The following is a 23,627-nucleotide window of genomic DNA, read 5'->3' on the forward strand; positions in this document are numbered from 1 at the left end:
TTGAAAATAAACGTACATTCCACATACCACAGTCATAAAATGCTTACTGAATGTATGACTAATGAGTTTGTAACAGGCAGATTATAATTATTGACTCCCAAGATAATTTATAAATAAAATTTCGTCCAAAAGCCATCATTTAAAGAAGCCTTGTTGAAGCAATCAAATAACTACAATTACAATAAATTAATCAGAATGAATGGGACTAGTGTTCATTTAACGTACACTTTGAATTCTGGTAATCCCACTTAACTGTTCCCTATCCTTGCCGTTAGTCTACAGATATTGCTCACAAAGAATACCACTGGTCTTTAATTAGTGGTCGCAATCAATTAGAATAGCCTTCATTTTGCTTTGGAAATTGCACCACAGTGCTGCGACGGAACTCTAGCAGAATATTACTGAGCCTGAAATACTATTCTCCTGGAATACTACTAGTTCTCTTTTAGCAATCAATTGAAGTGTTCATCATGTATTTGAAGGGTAGTTGAGCAGAACTAGTATTCCCTCATTTGCATAGTTTGGCTTTTGGACATACTACATAGTCTTCATGCATACTAAATGAATACTGCATTTTAATAATACATGAATACCACTGTAAACACTGATATCACACTAAGGGCCGGATTCTGATGCGGGTTGGAAAGCTTCCCGATGGAATCGGTTTGGAAATGGTTTCCGACCCAGTCGGATCGGGAGTGTCCAACCTACGGAGTACGATGCATCCGGATGCTTCCAGATACCATTTGGTTGGACTCTCATTGACTTCAATGGGAGCATATGTTCCTAACCGCATCATAATTGGGCCCTGGGTTGCTCCCGATCCTATTTGGAAGGAGCAAATGCCATTAAGAGGCCTTCCTAACTGCATCAGAATCAGGCCCTGGGTGGGAATGCTTTCCTAACCGCATCAGAATCAGGCCCTAAATGAAGAATATCCATTTGGGTGAGATAAATGCCAGCGCTACTTACCTCAGGAGACCGTACATGGACCTTCAGCCTGCAGGGGCCAAGCCCATTTCCAAGGGGCCTTTGCGACGTTGAGTGCAGGTTGTTGTGGGTGGGGGTGCTTGGGATCTGCCCTCGACCTGGGATAAAGGACACTTCTGTGCTGTTGTCGTGCCTACGAAAGTCAGACACCAAGAAAATTACTGGCTTATAAAGAATTGCAGAAATCATTAAATTGAGGGCACAGTTAAGGGACCAAAAGACCAGTCTCAAAATGGCAGTTTAAGGAATCATTTTTAAGTGATCAGTTTTAAGGGCTAGTCAAAAAGGGGTGCTCATAAGGCTCCTTCAAAAAGGGCTCAAGGCTCCAGTAATAGGGAGGGTAATTTGATATATTACATATTTTTTGTAATGAAAAATAAGCAATTTTGGTTGCCTGACTGCTTTTTTTTTGCTCGAGCAGAAGATTTATAAAATGCTATGGTAGTCTAGTCGTAAGGGGCCAGTAGAAAAGAGCTGAACAAAAGAGTACTTTAAAATTACATATTTTCCTAATTGCTATCTTAGGCAATGGGCTTGAAATTGAAAACATATACCTGAAAGTTACCTCAAAGCAGAGAGACGGTCTAGAAAGTAAATGCAGCAGTTTGCAGATACACCGCTGGAAGGCTCCTCGTGGTGAGGCAAAGTTTACTCACCTGCTGGGTGCACCTGTGCACCTGGTGGAATCGGCAGGCGAGTGAAATCGGTAATGCCTGAAGCGGCAGCACTGCAAGGAGCTGTGTGTAACATGAGAGGAATCACTCGTCGGCCGGCGTGTTGAGGTTGTAGCAGCAGTGGTAACTAGGTGCAGATTGGTTGGCGAAAGCTCAAGAGTGGCCAGGATGTGTTTCCTTGCCCTCTTTTGATTGTGAACAAAGACTCGAGAAGGATGAGAAAATAAAAGAAAAGACACTAGCCTCAAAGGTACTGGGTGCAGCTGGGAAGGCAGTTGTAATATACTTTAAGTGTAGACATGCCGAGGGGAGGATCTCTCTGGTAGAATACGCTTGTTTTTCAGCGTGCTGTATTGGCAGTGGCAGCAAGCAGCTGGGATAAGTGAGGAGACGAGAACAGTCAAGCGGGGGACGCCGCAAACAAGCACCAACACTTTATTACTTACTCAGCCGTGAGGGGAACGGCTCTTCTTCTGCCACTGTCGTTGCTTTCACCGGACACCTCGGGACACTGCCCCTTCGCTGATAGACGCCGGCGCCCTCACAGCAACGCGCTGCTCTGCCTCGGGAAACTTCACCCCACAGCAGGCATTGAGTGGTGTGACCAGAGGGCGTCAGAGGAAGGCGCCAGAGGCCCATAACTTCAGCGCGGCTCCCCCGCTGCGCAGGACGCCCACGGGCGCCAAGGGACAAGCCCGGGCCAAGGGCGGGCCCGTCATTGCCTGTCACTGCCCGGAGGTGGCCAGGCTGGCTCATTCCCTTTTGGTCTGTATCCCCGGGATCAAGGTAATTATATAAGATGCCTTCAACAAATGCCTCCGCTCGTATCCAGGGGAAATGTGCATGTGCGATAAAACGGCCTTGCGCACAGCCAAATAGTCCTTCACCAACTTTGCCTACAGCTATTGACTTAATGCTCCAGAAGGCGATTGGGGTAGTTACCTCAGAAATTGAACTTCCTGAAAGATGATTATCCATTACCCCTGACTTTTCTCCCTTGGTATCACAGACTTTAGCAAATATTGCGAATTCCCCGGAATCCTCTGTTCAATGAAAAGCCCCCTCACCTGATTCTCTGTCAACCCTTGTACCTAGTACAAAAGTCAGTGTAGAGGGTAATGCTGCCGTGCCTAGGAAAGTCAAAAAAAGAAAGCGGGGGAATTGTAGGGGTTTTAAGGGAAAAAAGGTGGAGGGGGAAAATGCAAAAGGTATAACAAATAGATCCAGCACAGAAAACCCCATGGGTAATAAACATGCTTCCTTACCACGCCCTCCTTATCCATCTTGGGCCCAAATTTTCCTATCAGATCTTCTTACCCAATGCAGAATCATTGTGAGGAAAGAGGTTGCTCCTATTCTTGACCACATTCAAAAGTTAGCAGCAAAATACCAATCCTAGCATAGCACCTTGTGTCAAAAAACAGAGGCCCGAGAATCTTCAGAACTTACGCAAAACTCGGCCAATCCAACTAAATACAAAAGCCACTCTGTCCCTAGACCAAGCTAACTGTAGTAAGCTGTGGAAAAGTAAATTTTGCCATGTTCTGTGTCCCTACGAGTCCTCCATCATATGTTATCTGTGCATGATTAATATGCATATGTATTCCCTATGTACCGATTAAAGACGCAATTACAGTTGTGTCCACCTCTAGTATGTCAGTTTCCAGTTCTCGTGAATACTACGAATATCAGGCCTATGTAAAGTTACGTTGCCACGTTTCTCAGTGTGCACGTTATTCCATTGTAAAGTCCCCGTTTCTAGGCCTCAGAAGGGCCTGGACACCAGATTCAGCTCCTGTCTCCTGTCTCCTGAAGCCTCGCTGAGGAGCGATACAGCCCCCACCTGTATCCTCGACCCTTCACTTACTTCCTGCCTCGCAGTGCCCGGCTCAGCCTGGCTCTGCCTCTGAGTCTGCCAAGAGTATGTTATGATTCCAGTTATCAGTTCAGTCCTCCTTCTCTGCATTCCTAAGCTACTGAACTGCATCAATAGTTTCCGTCATTGTCTAGCCTTTCCGTCTCCATGTAAGAGAAATACTGTATTAATGGTCATTTAATATTCTTCATCATGCACTACATGTAGAATAATGCATGCTCCAGTCTTAGAGTCCGTTAGCCTCTCCCCTCTTGACTCTTAGTTCATATCAACATGTTCTCAAAACATCAGATACTAGATACTGCTTAGGTACATGTCGCCCTGACTCTCCAGACTTCAGTCTCTGCTCCTAGCACAGAGTTCGTAGCCCCCAGCTTCTCCTAGTAACACGTCATTGCCAGTTTGCGCGCACCATTAGGTCAGAGGTTCCGGCTCCTTAGGTAGCCCCCTCCATGTCTCCGCCCCATTCATGACATATTCTGTTACGTTTGCATCACATGTCTATGTATACGCCCTGTTACACCCACTTTCACCCTTGTCTTTCGCGACTGCTATTGACCACACCCCCTGCTCCGCCTATCCTATGTACTGTAATGCAACTGTTTTAGTATATATGTTCGTGTATTGTTATTAAAAGCCAGCGCGCTCATCCCAGATCCTGCCCCGGCAGCTGCCGGGCCCTGCCATCCTATTCCTGTGCAGGTTGTCCTGTTCCTGTCCTTATGCTGTATTAAACCTGCAAAACTCCTACTACCTCGAATCTTGACTCTTATTTATTGAGCTATCTGTTATTCATTTAAGCATTCAAAAATAGAGGTATTATTTATTTATTTACCACATAATGGCGCCCGAACAGGGACTTGCCCTTTCCCCACGCGTCGGTGAAGCCACGCCGACCCCCTGACCCTCTGCAGTCGTGACGGAACTCTTCTGCGCACCGGCAGATATTTCTGCTTCAAGTATCCCTCAGGCCCACGGAGGAGACGGAGGAGGCGGTCCAGCATCCAGACGAGACGGTGGAGGAACGCGGCGAGTCCCGACCAGAGCCCAAGCCGAGAGTCCAAGGTCCGAGGTATCCGGAAGCCCACCCGTAACAGAAGTCCGAAGTTCGTCCGTCCGGCGTCGAAGCAGTCCAGTCCCGTCCGAGGCCTTCCGTTCTTGCTGCCCGGTGAGTACCGTTGCTGGGGTAGTATCTAGACAGGGTCAGTCTAATTGACTCTGGTCCGTGGGTTGGTGGTACACAGACCCACAAACGAAGTGTTCACTTCGGTGGATGCGGGTCCTGACGTGTCTCTGTATGAGACCGGTAAGTTTCGTACTGTTTCAGCAGTGCATCTAGTTTCTGTTCCAGTCAGTTCTGTTCTCGAGAAAATTCATGTATTCTGTTTTCCGTATTCCAGGTAGTATTCTGTTCGAACTGTTATTCTGAATGTTATTCATGTATTTTAATGTCGTGGTATGAGTGCAAAGTGATTATCGTGTTTATTGTGTATTGTATTGTGTCCAGATTATAGTTCAGTCATGCCACTCTTCTCAAAACTGCGTCAGTTAAAAACCAGAAAAGGTCTGTTAGAAGCAGCAGTTCCTGTCCCGCCTAGGGACAGTCCAGGTCATTTTATGTATCAGAAGCATGGCATAAGCGCCATATTGTATCTAGATTTATGGGTAGAGTATACCAAACAGTTAGAAGAAAAGTATAGATGGCCTGTATCAGGCACATGGGATGCCGAATGCATCATGCGAGTAGAAGAAGCATTATGGAAAAAGAAAGCCAGACAGTCACAGAAAGATGCCATCGAGTTATGGCGCAAAGAATCTCATAAAAGAACCGAAAAAGAAATCAGAAAGTCAGAATTAAGTAGAGAATCCTTGGAACGAGCCCAAGAAAGGGAATTAATCGAGATTGGTGAACGAGTTAAAACCGAACAGTCAGACAGACAGAGGCATGCCCTCATCAAGGGTATGTATCCTCTTCTTGCCGAGGGCTTGCCAAAAGCGACCCCGGAGGCATCCAGTAATTTCCCGCCACCATTAGTTCCGACCAAGCTACGTCACAAACCGACCGCAGCTGATATTTTCATTTCGTCCTATTTGGACGACACAGTCCCAGAATATGCAAATCCCGCTCCGCCAGTCCCTGTAAATCAGGCACTTCCCGCTCCTCCAGACACCGGAGTACCTGTTACGGTACCCCCGGTCCAGCCCGCCATACAAGTCCAGCCTACATTTCCATTTCCCACTCTGCCAGGACGAAGAGCATCAGTAGACGACTCTAGTTTAGGGGCCGCAGGGGGAGGTACTCCTCAAACCCCGCCGCCACACAAGCGTTTAACGTTAGCCGAATTACATGCACAAGCGTCACAGCGTACGCCCAGACATCAGTCTGTTGCAGAAATAAGAAAAGCCCTTACCGAATGTGGCTATGATCCAGTCCCAGGAGAGGATAATATGGTTTTATATTCATTACGCGTAAGAAAGGTGACCGAGTATCTAGTCACCCTACCAGATATGAAAGAAGATCTGGACAGAATATATCGTTTCATCCGTACCGGGAATGATCCAGAAAGTATTAGTGATGTCATGTGCCAAAGAAAAGCTGAAGTCCAGCTCATGCTATTAAAGTTTCTGATTAATTGTCTAATAAGGGAACAAGATTATCCGACCAAAGATCAAGTCGAAATGAGAACCCTGACAAGGTGGAGTGATAATATAGCCGAGGGTAAGCACAGAACCATCAGTAGTATAGAGAGTATGTATAAGAAGATTCGTAAAGAAATAATAAGGATACACGAACAACGCAAAGCAGCACAAGTAAGCGAGAAAGAAAACGACTCTCCTACAGAAGAGGTAGAGGACGAGAATCCCGACAGAATAGCGTATGTAGGAAAATCTAGATTTCCAGATCGCCATTTGCGCCTAGAACACAAGTCAATTTTTCACCATCCAGCACCAGAACAAGGGTCTCTAGAACAAGTATTTCAAGCTACCGATCACATTCTGAAATCACGAATCGGTTATAGTGAGTTAAGTACTATGCATGAACAAGAACTAGTCCGATCAGCAGTCCGATGGACTACTGATTCTACCACTTTTCCAGACGAAATAGTGGCACAAATGTTTCTGAAATTGCCCCCAGCCGAGCAACGACTGGCGGGTATGTATATGATCCAGCACCTCATTACATTGTATGAGGGTCAACATTCTGATCCAGGTCCGTTACACGATGTCCTGAACGAGTTACTCCAGTATAAATGGAAAGGTTTAGGTACCGATTTGATTAGTGTCATTCTAGAACAGCGCCACAAATACAGAACGTTTTTGAACCCGCATTTTGTTCATGTCTCACCCCCAGAAAGTAAACCCTTTTACATAGACAGACAGAATCCGTTAAGAGAAGTACATCCAGTTAAGACAGACGGTGGTGAAATGCAACGAGTGTTTGTTTACACCCCTATCACAAAGATGGAACTCTTAGAGATGAAAAAGCTAATTCCCTGTCATGATAAAGATCCAGCAGGGTTCCACCGAGAATTAAAGGACATGCTCCGTATGGGAGAATACACGTATCCAGATATCATTAAAATGTTAAAAGTCTTGTTGCCCGCAGGGGTATATGAGAAACTCAAAGAAAAAGAATGGGAGGTGGGAGAGAAAAAGATCGATTGGGCAGTTCTAGAAGCTGAAGACAAGGCACGAGTACCAGGTACCGGTCTTGGAGATAAATGCAAAGAATTACCGGAATTATTAATACAAGTTTTACCCAGATTATTGACGACTAGAAAGGAAGACTGGGATGCAATCTCAGCCTGTAAACAGAAACAAGACGAAGATATTAGTGAATATTATTCTAGATTTGAGAAATGTTTTAGCATCAACAGTGGCCTCAAGACAAGTAGTGAGTCATACCCTCATCTTTTTGTTACTAAATTGGTCGAGAATTCAAGTGCACAAATTAAGAACCGAGTTTTGAAAGTCGAAAGTACCTGGCAAGCTAATACCCCGTCCCAGATGTTACAGATGCTCCAATATCACCAGAATAGAATCAGAGAAGAACAAGATCACGAGAGAAAACGTATGAAAGACACGAAAATGAAAGTACTAGTTGCACAATCTGTTCCTCAAGACAGTCAGAAAAGGGGTCCAAATCAAGGCAGTCATCCTGTTAAAGGGAACTGCAATTATTGTAAACAGCCAGGTCATTTTATAAACGAGTGTGCAGTTCTGAAACACAATATAGCTACCGGTAAGACTAAAGAAAGACCACGTCCGCCAAGACAAGAACAAGTTTCACAGACTTCTCAGCCACAGAATGCACCACAGACAGTTACAGCACCGCAGCCTATCGCTGCAACACAGCATGTTACACAGCAGATGTACCAGTATGCTCAGTCCGAGTATCCAGAGTATCAGCCATATTCATGAAACAGCCTAGAGAGGGAGGTAGGCTTGCCTCTCATCGAGATACCTGTAGATCAAGAAGGTCCCTATGTTCACAGTCAAGTATTAGGGAAAGACAGAAAGTTTCTGATTGATACAGGGGCAAGTAGGACCACAATTAGTCACGCCGAAGTTCCAGGGGCTCCGCTCTCAGGCTCAAGAAATGTTTCCCTTGGATTTTCAGGAAAACCTATCGTAAATGAAATATCAAAGCCAGTTACTCTAGAAGTAGGTCCATTGTCCCGCACTACTGATCTGTTACTTACTAAGTCATGTCCAGAAAATCTATTAGGCATTAAAACACTGAAAGAGTTAGGTGCAGTTATATGCTGCTCCCCAGAGGGAATACGATTGTTCCTACGTGACTTCAAGGGTCACTATGTATTACGAGATTTTGATCCTAGATTGTCTAATGTTCCGCAGCATCTATGGGCGCAAGGTCCAACTGATGTTGGCTTTATGCAAATCACACCCCATCGTGTGACTCTCAAGCCAGGTGTAGTCCTGCCACGAATCAGACAGTACAGATTGCCACCTGAGGCTGTAGCAGCCTTATCCAAAATTATTGACGAGCTCATGGCTCAAGGAGTAGTTGTAGAAACTGACTCCAATGTATGCAATTCTCCGATCATTCCTGTCATGAAACGTACTGATCCGAATGCACCTCCAGTATATCGATTAGTGATTGATCTCCGAGAACTTAATAAATGTATTATTCCCCAGTATCCAGTCGTCCCAGATATCTCTTCCCTGTTGACAGCCATTGATTCAGAAGCTTCATTCTTTACTGTCATAGACCTCAAGAACGCATTTTTCAGTGTCCCCATTCATCCAGACAGCCAGTTCCTTTTCGGATTTTGTTTAAACGGAAGGAGCTATATGTTCACACGCGCTCCTCAAGGTTTCATAGAAAGTCCTAGTATTTACAGTCAAGCACTCAAGAGACAACTAGACAACATTCACATGCCAACTGACACTGCCCTGCTCCAGTACGTCGATGATCTACTGATCACAGCCCGTTCTGAATGTGCTTGCGAGCGAGCATCCCTTACAGTCTTGTATTTCCTAGCCGAGATGGGACACAAGGTGTCCCCTTCTAAGCTTCAATTCTGTGTCCAGCAAGTGGTCTACTTAGGACACTTACTGTCCAAGAGGGGTAGGCAGTTGACACCAGACCGTATTCAGTTAATAGCGAGTCTTCCTCAGCCCAAGACCCAGAAGGAGGTACGTGCTTTTATCGGCCTTACTTCTTATTGCAGACAATGGATTCCTCAGTATGCATTTCTAGCCAAGCCACTGATACAGTTAACGACACAGGAGGCAGCCGTATCGACTGTCCTCCCTTGGACATCTGAACATACACTTAGTTTCAATGAGTTAAAGAAAGCCCTATGTCAAGCTCCAGTTCTAGCAACACTGAACTACAGTAAGTCTTTTACACTTTTCGTCACTGAACGCGAAGGTACAGCATTATCTGTCCTCACACAAGATCAAGCAGGACAATATAAGCCCTGTGCTTATTTTTCGAGCACATTAGATCCTGTAGCCCAGGCTCTGCCTGCGTGCCTCAAGTCAGTTGCAGCCACAGCACTAGCTATCAGACAAAGTGATTCCATAGTATTAGGACACTCCCTGACAGTACAGGTTCCACACTCCGTGGAAGTTCTTTTAAACCGAACACAAACTCAGCACCTGACAATTGCACGTTTAACAGGTTATGAATTGACACTGTTCCAGCCACACATAGAAATCAGACGCTGCAACGTTTTAAATCCTGCTACACTATTACCATCAGTTACTTCGAATTCTGCCACACACGACTGTGTGGAAATAGTTAACATCATGACAAAGCCAAGACAAGATCTGACAGATATTCCATTACCAGATCCAGACCTGACACTTTATGTGGATGGTTCATGTATGAGAACAAGTACAGGAGAACTAGTCGCCGCGTATGCAGTGACTACCGACACTGAAGTTATTGAAACACACCGCATTGACACCCTGTCTGCTCAAGCAGCGGAGCTAGTTGCTCTGACTCAAGCCTGCATACACGCCAAGAACCTGAAAGTTAATGTTTACACCGATTCACGTTACGCATTTGGAGTTGTACACGACTTCGGAGTGCTCTGGCAAGAGAGAGGTTTCATGACTTCTCATGGAACCAAGATTCAGCATGGTCTCCTTATTCAGGCTCTGTTAGATGCCATACATTTACCGACATCTATCGCTATCATGAAGTGCAAAGCACATACGAAAGTTACTGACATTATTTCCCAGGGTAATGATCTAGCAGATCGCACAGCCAAGCTTACAGCTCAGACACCAGACATTCCAGTAAATAAGACACCGACACACACTCCAGATCTGACTACATGTATGACAGTTAAGGACCCTACTCAAGATGTCATAGATATCCAGTTACATGCTACTCCCGATGAAATCAAGAAATGGTCCGAACAAGGAGGGGTCCAGACAGATCAAGGATGGGTAACGAAGGGTAGAACCACATAGTTTCTCCCCGACTCTATGGTTCAAGTCATTATTAATACCGCACATAGTCCAGCACATTTAGGAGAAAAAGCCATGTTAGACAGTATCCAGAACATTTGGTTCAACAAGCATTTACGAGCTGCAGCCAAGCAGAAAGCCCGTACCTGTATGATATGTTGCCAGTTCAACCCAGGTAAAAGTGTCCCGGTGGAACAAGGTGGATTCCAGCCTCCTGACCACCCTTTTGAAGTCCTCCAGATGGATTACATTCAGATGGAGCGATGTCGAGGTTTCAAGTATGTCCTTGTAGTTGTATGCGCTTTGTCCAGGTGGACGGAGGCATATCCAGTTCCAGATTACACAGCCGCGACCACTGCCAAGCAGTTGGTTCGTGAGTTCTTTCCCCGTTATGGACTCCCTAGAGTCGTATATTCTGATAACGGCCAGCCATTCTCATCTGAACTCATGAAACATGTGTCCCTTTTGTTAGGGTACCAGTGGAAGTTCCATTGTGTACGCCATCCTGAAGCAGCCGGTCTCGTAGAGAGACATAACCAGACTTTGAAAATCCGTATCGCAAAAGTTTGTCAAGAGAAAGGTGTGGACTGGCTAGTAGCTCTGCCAGTTGCTCTGTTTTACATGCGCATGGTCGCACATTCCAGATCAGGTCTGTCCCCGTATGAGGTCGTTTTCGGCCGCCCCCCAAATATGTGGGGTACACCTAGACCCCGAAGTATTACCGATGTTTCAAGTAATATGCTGACAGATTACCTAGCTTCCTTGATGTCTGCCCTCAACTCTTGTCGTTCACAGGTTGCTGCCGCATTTCCAGACAATACCGAGGTGGCACCGCATTAAATTGTTCCAGGATCCATGGTTCTTGTCCGGAATTTCGATCGCTCAAGTCCGCTAGAGCCTCGCTGGAAGAAGCCCCGACAGGTCCTCCTTGCCACCCGTACAGCCGTGAAGTTGGAGGGACGCAAAGGCTGGGTGCATCTTTCGCATATAAAGAAATTTTATGGATTGAAGCCAGTCTCAAAGAACATTGCCCAGGATTCAAAGGACTGCCAAAGTACTATTCTTAAGGACTGTCCCGCAAAAGACATTGCTACGAACCCTTCCCTGTTAGAGAAAACTCCGCAACAGGAGTATAAACTCAAGTTAAGGTCTAGTAAAATAAGTCAGCCAGTTTGATTGTCTAAGTCCTCCCCTAGGTGAAACGGTTAGACCGGTTTCTGACATGTATAAAATAGACCCCCATAGTGAGAGAGTTAGTCAAAACTCAATCCGATGTATCGTTTTCCTATGTTTCATATTATTTCTCAGCATTATGATTTCCTGCACCAGTTATGCATTTTATCTGTATTTTCCAGTTTCTCATGTAAATAAGTCTTCCAATGCTACAGTAGAGCACACGTTTAGTGATCTACCTCCTCATGAACTCTCTTACCGCCTCGCTATGCGTAATAACTCTTTCATCCGCATGTTACATTATTCACACCAGACCAGCAATGCTACTAATTGTTGGGTGTGTGGTCGACTCCCCCCTTTCCAGACACCGAAGGGAGTTCTGCCACTCTTTCCTTATCCATTTTCACATAATGGTTCGTGTGGAGCATGGTCCACGTTAACGTCATCCTCAACAGATATGTCTTTTCTTAACAGTACATGTTTCCCAGACAAGCAAGGTCTTCCCCACAGAACAGGGTTAGATCTAGAAAACGAAGTTTACAATTTAGGTAATTATTCTTCGAATTTCATGGTCCTGAATGTTCAGTCTGATTCCACTCCAGACTTACCTGCTATTTCAGTACTACCAGTCAAAGGCGAATTATGTGTTAGAAATAATGGTTCCGTACATGTAGGACACAGCGATTGTACTACTATTGTCAAATATAGTGACAGTGGGAAATCTATTTTCAAAGCTTCACGTCATTCTTATTTTATTTGTGGTCAGACCGCATATGTTCGTCTGCCCCTCGATTGGGAGGGAACCTGTTACATTGCCTTCCTACTGCCACCAGTTTTCCTAGCCCCATCTGATTATCACAGAAACACACATCTAGTACACATTAGACATAAAAGGGAGGTCGAGTCCCCGATTGTCGATTATACTGAAACTGCTCTAGAACAATATACAGATTTCAACAGAGGTTTCTTTTTCTTTATAGGACCTATCCAGAATAGTAAGCTAATCCGTAGGTTAACCAGAACCCTTGAAGCAGTAGTCAATGAGACTGCCTCTGCCCTAGGTAACTTAACTGAAGAGCAATCTGCTATGAGATTTGTCGTTTTACAGAATCGTCTCGTCCTTGACGTCATATTGGCCGATAGGGGCGGGGCCTGTAGAGTCATCGGATCTAGTTGCTGCATTTTCATTCCAAATAACGCGCCGTCTGTTTATTCAGCTATAACCAGACTCCATAAAATTGCCCATCTGTTACACCAAGATCCAGGCACCTGGACGTGGTCCGGTTGGTTCTGGAACATAGTTTCCGCCTGGGGATGGAAAGTATTGTCATTTCTAGGTATTGCAGTAGCGATCATATTCAGCTGCTGCCTCTGTATACAATGTGGCCCTGCGATTTGCGGCATTTGTGCTACCTCTTGTATTCCTAGTCCCAAGCCCCGTTCTAAATCCCGTTCCAGGATAATTCGAGACGAGCAAATGATACTGTATGAAATGATAGATGGTATCATGAATATTGATGTTTCCTGATGGAAACGTAGTGACAAGGAGGGAATGTGGAAAAGTAAATTTTGCCATGTTCTGTGTCCCTACGAGTCCTCCATCATATGTTATCTGTGCATGATTAATATGCATATGTATTCCCTATGTACCGATTAAAGACGCAATTACAGTTGTGTCCACCTCTAGTATGTCAGTTTCCAGTTCTCGTGAATACTACGAATATCAGGCCTATGTAAAGTTACGTTGCCACGTTTCTCAGTGTGCACGTTATTCCATTGTAAAGTCCCCGTTTCTAGGCCTCAGAAGGGCCTGGACACCAGATTCAGCTCCTGTCTCCTGTCTCCTGAAGCCTCGCTGAGGAGCGATACAGCCCCCACCTGTATCCTCGACCCTTCACTTACTTCCTGCCTCGCAGTGCCCGGCTCAGCCTGGCTCTGCCTCTGAGTCTGCCAAGAGTATGTTATGATTCCAGTTATCAGTTCAGTCCTCCTTCTCTGCATTCCTAAGCTACTGAACTGCATCAATAGTTTCCGTCATTGTCTAGCCTTTCCGTCTCCATGTAAGAGAAATACTGTATTAATGGTCATTTAATATTCTTCATCATGCACTACATGTAGAATAATGCATGCTCCAGTCTTAGAGTCCGTTAGCCTCTCCCCTCTTGACTCTTAGTTCATATCAACATGTTCTCAAAACATCAGATACTAGATACTGCTTAGGTACATGTCGCCCTGACTCTCCAGACTTCAGTCTCTGCTCCTAGCACAGAGTTCGTAGCCCCCAGCTTCTCCTAGTAACACGTCATTGCCAGTTTGCGCGCACCATTAGGTCAGAGGTTCCGGCTCCTTAGGTAGCCCCCTCCATGTCTCCGCCCCATTCATGACATATTCTGTTACGTTTGCATCACATGTCTATGTATACGCCCTGTTACACCCACTTTCACCCTTGTCTTTCGCGACTGCTATTGACCACACCCCCTGCTCCGCCTATCCTATGTACTGTAATGCAACTGTTTTAGTATATATGTTCGTGTATTGTTATTAAAAGCCAGCGCGCTCATCCCAGATCCTGCCCCGGCAGCTGCCGGGCCCTGCCATCCTATTCCTGTGCAGGTTGTCCTGTTCCTGTCCTTATGCTGTATTAAACCTGCAAAACTCCTACTACCTCGAATCTTGACTCTTATTTATTGAGCTATCTGTTATTCATTTAAGCATTCAAAAATAGAGGTATTATTTATTTATTTACCACAAAGCCAGTAACCAATATCAAAGCTGTAGAAAAGAGTATTTCTGTACTAGATGGGCAAGCTCAATTAGGACACCAGGGTGTGATAGAACCTAATCCGTACCCAGGGAGGGAGGCCCCAATGCAAAATCAGCGTACAGGGACGAACTCAATTAGCAATGCTGTAGTGGCCAACACACCAACTGAAGGGTATGGAGGTGGTGGCCACTCATTAAGAGAAACTCAGACACTGCCCCTCCCAACCATCAACCTACCTCCAGCGGCAGTACCATATGTGATTGTCTTGGCTGGAATTCCTGAACTCAAGCATGGACAGAAGGAATCACTGCTAGACCTTAGAAATAAGATCTTGTTTTAGATGGCCACACACCAACAATTCCCTTATAATAGGGCTGGTGAGATCCTGATGGTACGGAGGGTGGCTTGGGTGGGTCCAACAAAAAAACAATACCAGGGGACTGTGTGATTGTTAATTTTAAGCACCCAGAGGTTGTATGCAGATTAGTATCCCAAAATTCGTACCCCTCGGAACAACAAACAGCCATCAGAGTGTTTTTGTTGGATTTTTTCTATCCCTCCCCCCAAAGCATGGGTGAAGCCTGTACTGCTTTGGACTGTGGCAGATGGCGAATGCAATCCTATAAAAACCCCTGCAATCCATCCACACTACTCTTCCTCCTTTAATATCCCGGTCTCAAATCGCTTTGGGCCGCTGGAGGATGTAGATTAACTGGGAGGGCCTGCAGTTTTTAAACATGATAAATCTGGATTATGGGCCCCTGTTGTATCACCCTATCCAAGTCAGGTCCACCAACATTTTACATTCAGTAGCGGGGTGGGTTTGGATAAACAAAATCGGGACATTCCTCTTTGTAAGAAGTCCGATGAATCATCTAAAATGGATGGACCCCCCTCAACGGTTGTCCATAAATCTATAGGGCTACACACTGAGAAAAAATCTACTAGTGTATGTGGAGGAAATAGTACTATTTTCCCTGCCGCCCTAGTCTCTGTGCACCCTGACCTTCTGGGGGGGGGGGGGAGTCAACCACGGAGAATAATCTCAAAGTTTTGTCATGGAATGTGGCAGGCCTATCTAATAAATTAGCCTGCCCTGACTGGGGGCTATTTATAGACCAGTTTGATGTCTGCTTACTCCAGGAGACATGGGCCAGGGAAGAGATAGCAAGGTTGGGTTTTGCGTCCTATAACAATACGGCATCTATAGGAGAAAGGGGCAGACCTTATGGGGGATTACTGATGTTGGTAGCATCCCATTTGGGCTGCACGGTGACACAATTAAATACTCCAACTATAGATCTCCAATGTGTCACACTCAAGTTCCTGTCTAATCTAAGGGTGACTTTTATTAATGTCTATTCGCGCCCGGTTAGGCTGGGGAAAGAATCCCCCACTTTGGCTTTGCTGGACACCCTTATTTCCACTGTCTCTGGAGAGAGTAGACTGTTTATTGAGGGGGATTTTAACTGTCAATATGAGCATTTACCTGGCATTGGAAATCTACTTACTAGAGAAGAAGATGAGCAGTGGTCAATCCCCGAGCTTCAGATTGCTCCTATTAAGGTTTGGTCACCACTGGCTCTCCAAGTAAATTCTATAACTATGGCCCATTCTTTGAGAGCCTGTAATTAACGTGCCCACTTAGATCGGGATGGGAATGCAACATTAAATCGTATTGGTCAGTCCTCCAGGTTAGATTATACCTTGGTAGAGACAAGTATATGGTCTTGGGTCACCGATTTTGAGGTTCTTTTACGTCATGACAGTGACCATAATGCCCTGGCCCTTAACTTAAGACTTCCTGAGACAGGCATCGCCCCAGGGGAAAAAACTAGGAAGGAAAGTGTTTTGATTCTTTCTAATGACAGAAGAAGGCTTAAATGCCTATGATAAAACAATCCCCAGATAAAATGAGTTATTTGTGGAAATAAGTGCTTTTATTGAACTTGGACAGGAAATGATGATGGATAAAATATAAAAACTACACGCGGGACCTAGCAGATTTACTTAACCCAATAGTGACCAAACCCAGGCTGAATCAGAAGACCCAATCGTGGTTCGACCAGAAGTGTAAGAAGGCAAAGTCCTTATTAATCGAGTCAATCAAAGCACATGACAGGGCCCAAATTAAATTTAGGAGGCAGGAGTTTAAGCAGGCTATTTTAGAGGCCAAACAGCAATAGGAAAACTCCAAATGGGACAGTATAAAAAGTGCTCTGGGGAATAGGAATATGCAGGAATTCTGGGCAATAGTGAGAACTGGATGTGGATACGGTCAGGTGGCAGAGGAGCCGAATATTGCCCCTGAGAAGTGGATCGAACATTTCCGGCTGCTATATTCGACTGAAACGGTTATTCCCATGGTGCCGACTACCTCCCATGTAGAACACACGAGTCTCTTATACAGCCCTGCGCATGCTCCCACATTGCCCAGAATGGAAACTGATATAGGTATAATGATAACACTATTGGAGGTGGAGGGTGCGATCAAGAGACTTCCGGCGGGCAAAGCACCGGGCCTTGATAAAATTCCCGGGCATCTATTTAGGGATCAACCAGTAGTATAGATTCTATACTTTTGCTTGATGTTTAATGCCATACTCCAGGGTTCCCCTATACCAGAATCCTGGCTGGGGGCCGAGATTGTACCAGTGTTTAAAAAGGGCTCTCCAATAATCCCCGCAAATTAACCCCTGATCAGACATGGATGGAGGAACATGAGATATTGAGCCCATACCAAGCGGATTTAGGGAAAAAACATCCACCGTAGACCAACTTCTTAGATTACAACCTTTGTATTGGAAAACTGTCAAAGTAGAGGGTGGCAGCCTCTACATGATTTTTGTTGACCTTAAGACGGCGTTCGATCTGGTACCTCGGGAACTCCTGTGGGTGGTATTGGAGGATATGGGGATCCCTACTTACCTCCTTGATATTATCAAAAGACTGCACTTAAATAACTTCGCACAAGTCAGGAGTGGTAAAAGGGGTGTTTTGACACCTAGGTTTTCGGTTCAAAGAGGAGTCAGACAGGGGTGTGTCCTGGCCCCCACCCTTTTCTGCCTTTTCATTAATGCCTTAATTATCCACCTTACGGGGCGTCAAATACATCGATGCCCCAAAAATAAGAAACGAACAGGTAGTGGCATCGATGTTTGCCGATAATATCCTTTTATTGTCAAAATCCCCGATAGGAATACAGTGTGCACTAGACAGCTTTGCCAGTTTCTGTAAGAAAAGGGGGCTAGAAATTAATACACCAAAGACAAAGTATATGGTCTGTAATCCACCTAAGAGCTCCCATCCCAACCCTTCTTTAAACGGCATCACTCTGGAAAGGGTAACAGTATTCGAATATTTGGGTGTCACCCTCACAGATAATATGAAGTGGGCCCCCAGCTTGCTGAAGCCAAACTCAGGCTGGCGCAGACCTCGGGGGGTGTTTTAAAACTGCACAGGGAATCCCCCTCTAAACCAGTTGCCTCCATTCTTGAAATCTACAAAGCGCAAGCTAGGGGAGCTATAAATTATGGGGCGGAACTGTGGGGGCACTCTTCAACTGAATATATTCTCAAGGCAGAAAATTGTTTCTTAAGATCTTTATTGGCTCTCCCAGCCAGCACTCCCCTTATTCCCTTGAGAATGGATTTAGGAATCAGACCAATAGATGAAGAAGTCGGTTTACGTCCACTAACATATTGGCGCAGATTGCGGGTTACCCCAGAATTGAAGCACTTTCGATCTGAAGTTAAAGACTTTATGGGTCTACTTGGGATAGAAGAACTCTAGTGGTTTGCTTACATAAAAAATGAGAGCATGAGACTGGGTACTCTAGAGCTCTGGAGCAACCCTGAAGTTGCCTGTGCAGAGATGTCACGTGCTGACCTGGTGAAACCCCATCGTAACCATCAGATGGCGGATATTCTTAGTAACTCTACGCTGGGTTTTTTCACCATAGAATTTCTCAGTATCAAAGGGGAATATAAATTGGAGCCCTTTTTGGACATGATTTTGCCCAGTGTAGCGAGGTAACTCTATGTACAATTCAGACACTACCACTTAGGGTTTTCTCCCATAAATGGTCTCAATCTAAGCTCCTAGAATGTCCAGCGTGTGGTATACAGGCAGCGTTGGCTCGTCCAACTGGGTAGAAATTTGGGGTTCAAACATTATCTTCAGACATTTAGAATCCTGAAATGTGACACTTCTCCGCCTGTTGTATTTTCAGTCTCCCGTTTCTTGCTCGCATTGTGGCGCAGGCACTGGTCATTTATTAATAATATCTCCTGGTGAAACTGTTACCCCTAGCCCATCTTGAGGTGTGATACATGTGTCTCGCTTGCTCAGTATTTGTCCTTGTTGTACCTCTTTTTAACCCTTTTAACTTTTGTACTTCGTTTTTAACTACGTTTTTAGCTTTTATGATATCCAATTGAGTATTTCTTTTTAATGTTGATGAATATTGTCATAATTATGTTTTATATCGATTGTATGTTTGTATCTTTTATGGTCTATGACTGAAATAAAGATTATTTGAACTTGAAGCTATCTTAGAATATAGAGAATTGCATTTTTTTTGCCTTTTTATTGAGTGTTTTCTTTCTTTACTCATAATTTCTGTTAAAAATGAGGTTGCCCTTTAATAATATAGCATGATTCACTTTCTGGAGCTGGATCCAGAAAATGTTGGTTTCTTCTGAGGCCCAGTGGTTTAGAGAGATGCCACTACTTACAGTATGATATCTCAAGCAATAAGATTGTTAGTAAAATTAGGGGCCTATTTAGCACACAAGACTAGAGGAATATTTTTAATATTCTGCTGCTGAAGAAGAAACGATTTACAAACAACAAGCATATGTAGTTCTATTGAAGAACATGTTTACGTGTAAACTAGATTCTCGATATGGCATCATGCAGCTTGTTTGGAAGAAAGCTGACAGATTTATGGTCTCAGTTAATTCTGTATTAACATTTCAAATTGAACGCATATTCAGATGAAACAAAGTGTCTTTCCTGACAAATTAGAGATCTTTTCACTTTCAGGCAACGGTAATTTTTTATGAAAAATTGAGAAGATGTTTAGGGTCCAAGGAGGGACATTTTGGGCGACAAATATGAGCTGTTTTAGCTTTAATTGAGTAGCATCTGGTGCCCAACAATCTGGAAACAAATTAGGATCATATGGTAACTAACCCCCAGATTCATCAAGAACACATTTTGCTAATCCTTAATAGCGAAAAATACAGAATCGCTATTAAGGAATGGCAAAATGCTATGCATCAAGAAATCACTAAAATAATAGCGATTTCTAATATTTCCTTAATTGCGACTCGCAAATTGCGAGTCACAATTAAGGAATATCTCTCCATTCATTCCTATGGGCCTAGAGGCCCATAGGAATGAATGGGAAGACAATCTCAATTTACTAATCGCAATTCGCAAATTGAGATTGCGATTTCAAGGGTTCAGGGGTGTCCAAAGGACACTCTGTTGCACCCCTAAAATGATGTGTGCACATATGTTGCGCACACACATGCCCTTAGGGCATGTCTGTGCGCAACATGAAACTTTGAAAAATGCACTTTAGTGCATTTTTCAAAGTTTTTGCAAATTACCATGAAGTTGTACTTCATGGTAATTTGCGTGCCCTAATAGCGAATTCGCTATTTTTTTCACTTTCATGCATTGCATTTAAGGAATCTCAATTTGAGATTCCTTAAATGCAAAGAATAGCAATTTAGCGAATTCTTAATTAGCGATTTTTGCATTTGGGATGATGCAACCCAAATGCAAAAATACCACTCGCAAAAGGCCGGATTCTCAGAATCTGGCCCTTTGCGAGCAGATTTTTGTTTGATGAATCTGGCTGTATATCTGTTCACTCATGGAGGTATCATCAGATAGGTATACTCTTTAAATTCAGAAAGAATGCTTTGTGCCAACATTCACTAGAAATGCGTAGAGAAGGCTGTTAAATAAACATGAGAAAAACATGTCAAGAGCATATGCTTGGTCAGAGTTAAGACTATCTGTCACATGGGGACAATGAATTGGTCCAGGGAACCTTTTAGGAATTTTTCAGACCCTATCTCATTCATGAACTTTTCATTAATTCCAATAGGATTGCTAAATCCTTTTGCAAGCTCCATTAGAATTACATGGTCTGTGAATTTATCGCAGATCTGGTACATTTCACCTGGAGATTGGTTAAAATGGGAAATTACCAGGGACAACCAACCTCCCATTACAAATCCCCTTGATAATTACAAGGGAAACCATTCCAACCCCAGGTAATTTTCCGGGTCTAAAGGAACTCTCAGTGTCCAGCTTGTAATCCAGTTAACTCTGTCCCCTTCCTGGAGTCAGGTGCGTAGCTATGAATAGTGAAGCAGGTGCATGACACCGTGACACAAGGCAGTAAGGGGCCCACTTCACCCAGTTAGTGACTGTTTTTAACTACCAAACTAAGAGGCCCAGTGTCCATGCTTGGATTAGTAGAACAAGTAACTTACCTTTGGTAACAATATCTCTGTAAGAAACATAGGTTAGTTATAGATTCCTTACCATAGAATTACCCCCGGAGTCAGACTGGATCCGGAAAGTTTTTTGTCATCACTACCCCTGCTCATTGGAAGATGGTGTTGGTCGACTCCACGTTCATGGTTGGCGTCATGGTCGCCGGAATGACATCACGGTATCTACATAGACGCCGACCTCTTGCACTGACGTCAGTTCTGTACACAACTTTCCACCCCAAAAGCGCAAAGCCATGCAAGACACTGACCAATGGTGCACAAAACTAGGGCCCTGAAAGGAAGTCCTTTACCCTAAAAGTCAGTTTGCAGAATGGGAAGGATGGGTGGGGCGGTAAGGAATCTATAACTAACCTATGTTTCTTACAGTTATATCATTACCAAAGTTAAGTAACCTGTTCATCTGAAAGAATTAGTTAGTTATACATTCCGTACCTTAGAATAGATACCACAGCAATACCAACCCCAGAAGTGGGACTGCAAACTAAACTCAACTCACACCAGAAAGTCCTGGAGAACAGAACGGCCAAAGAAGCTGTCTCTCCCGACTTGGCTGCCCAGGCAGTAGTGTTTGGTGAACGTGTGCAGCGATGCCCATGTAGCTGCCTGACAGATGCCAGTAAGGGGTACTCCCCGTCCCAAAGCAGTGGTAGCTGCCGTCGATCAGATCGAATGGGCGCTCAATCCCACTGGATGCTCCTTCTTTGCCAAAGAATAGCAAGCTTTGATGTACAGAATGGCCCATGGAGATGGTCTGTTTGTGTATGGCCCGACCTTTCTTGGCGCCCACGTAACCAACAAAGAGCTGGTCGTCCACCCGGACTTGTTTGGTGCGATCCAAGTAGAAGGAAAGCGCAGTTTTGGATCCAGTTGGTGGAGCCTCTCTTCCTCTTTTGAAGGATGCGGAGGCAGAAAGAAGGTGGGCAAAGTGATGGTTTGGCCAATTTGAAAAGAAGTAACCACCTTGGGAAGAAAGGAAGGTTTAGTTCTGTCCCAATGAACAGCCTGAAAGGGAGGCTTTGAGGAAAGAGCTTGTAGCTCACTCACCCTGCGCGCAGAGGTGATGGCCACCGGAAAGGCAGTTTTCAAAGGTAGAAGCCTGAGAGGAAAGTTATGTATTGGCTCAAAGGGAATGCACATAAGATATGTAAGAACCAAGTTTAAGTCCCACTGGGGCACTACGAAGGGAACAGAAGGAAAAAGATGAGTAATACCTTTAAGGAAATGATTACCAACAATTGACTTGAAAAGAAATGGCTGATCAAGAAGCCTAAGGAAGGTTGAAATGGCTGAGAGGTACCCTTTTAGAGTGCCATGAGCAGAGCCCTGCTGGGCCAAAGAACGGAGGAACAAGAGAACCTCAGAAATAGAGGTGGAAAGGGAATCCACAGCCTTCGCTGTGCACCATGCCACAAACCTATTTTATCTGCAGGTGTATTAGGTCTTAGTGTAGTGACGCCTGGCTGCCAAGATAACATCACGGACTTCGGGAGGTATACCGAATGACATCAACTGCCACCGCTCAATCTCCACACATGGAGGTGGAGGCTGGACAGGTTTGGGGGGAGGACTGTCCCCTGCTGCTGCATCAGAAGTTCCTACCGTATAGAACACCGCAACTCCACTCGCGACGAAAAGCATCTCCTAGTGAGTCCCGCCTTAGAAACTCCAAAGCGCAGAATTGCTGATTGAGCGTTCTCTTCGGTGGCGAATAGATCTAGCCAAGGCTCTCCCCACTCTTGAGAGAGAACTTGCACCACCTCCGAGTGAAGACGCCATTCATGATCAATCATGCACCTGCAGCTGAGTTCATCTGCCCTGGCGTGCAGGGAACATGCTACGTGTTGAACCACCAGGGATATGCCCTGATGTTACAGCCATGTACAGAGGCAGAGGGCCTCCTGACATAGCGTCCACAATCCCACCCCGCCTTGTTTGTTGCAGTACCAAATGGCGGTGGTGTTGTCCGTGAACACCTGTACTACGCTTCCCCGGACAGAGGGAAGGAATTCTTTGAGTGCAAGACAAATCGCCCAAGCGTTAGAAGGTTGATGTGGAGCCCGGACTACACCGGAGACCAAAGGCCTCTGATCTCCGCCTCCCCATGTGGCCACTCCATCCCAGAAGTGATGCATCGGTCACCACTGTGAATTCTGGTTTGGGAAGGGAGAGGAATCTGCCATTGACCCAATCCTGGATCATTAACCACCACTTCAATTGGTGTGCAGTGCCCTCCGAGATCTGGACGCAATCATACAGGTTACCCAGATGTTGTGCCCACTGGAACTTCAGGTCCCAATGCAGAGCCCGCATATGCCATCTGGCATGGTCCACCAGCAGGATGCAGGAGACCATTAGGCCCAGTAGCCTGAGAGTCATCTTGACTGAAACCCGGGATAGAGGCTGAAAGATCGGAATCACAGACCAAATATCCCGAACTCTGTGTTAGGGATGATAAACCCAAAACTGCATTGTGTCGAGAACCGCTACAATGAAGAGGAGCTTCTGAGAGGGACTCAGGTGTGACTTTGGCACGTTGATGGAGAACCCCAGCGAATGCAGGAGGTCGGCCATAGTCTGGAGGTGGCAGACGACAGCCAAGGACAAGCCAGGCTTCAACAACCAGTCGGCAAGATAGGGGAAGACTGGAACGCCTGATCTGCGCA

General features: G+C 45.0%; 1 protein-coding gene across 1 annotated transcript in view; it reads right to left on the reverse strand.

The window, feature by feature from the left end:
- LOC144784026 (syntaxin-binding protein 4-like) overlaps nt 1-23,627 on the reverse strand; it is a 1,158,996-nt gene that overhangs the window by 713,451 nt on the left and 421,918 nt on the right. The window contains exon 11 of the mRNA XM_078662726.1: nt 973-1,123. Coding sequence (XP_078518852.1) covers nt 973-1,123 — 151 coding nt within the window. The remainder of the gene's footprint in view (nt 1-972; nt 1,124-23,627) is intronic.

This window comes from Lissotriton helveticus, chromosome 10 (assembly GCF_964261635.1).
Source record: "Lissotriton helveticus chromosome 10, aLisHel1.1, whole genome shotgun sequence".
Taxonomy (NCBI): domain Eukaryota; kingdom Metazoa; phylum Chordata; class Amphibia; order Caudata; family Salamandridae; genus Lissotriton; species Lissotriton helveticus.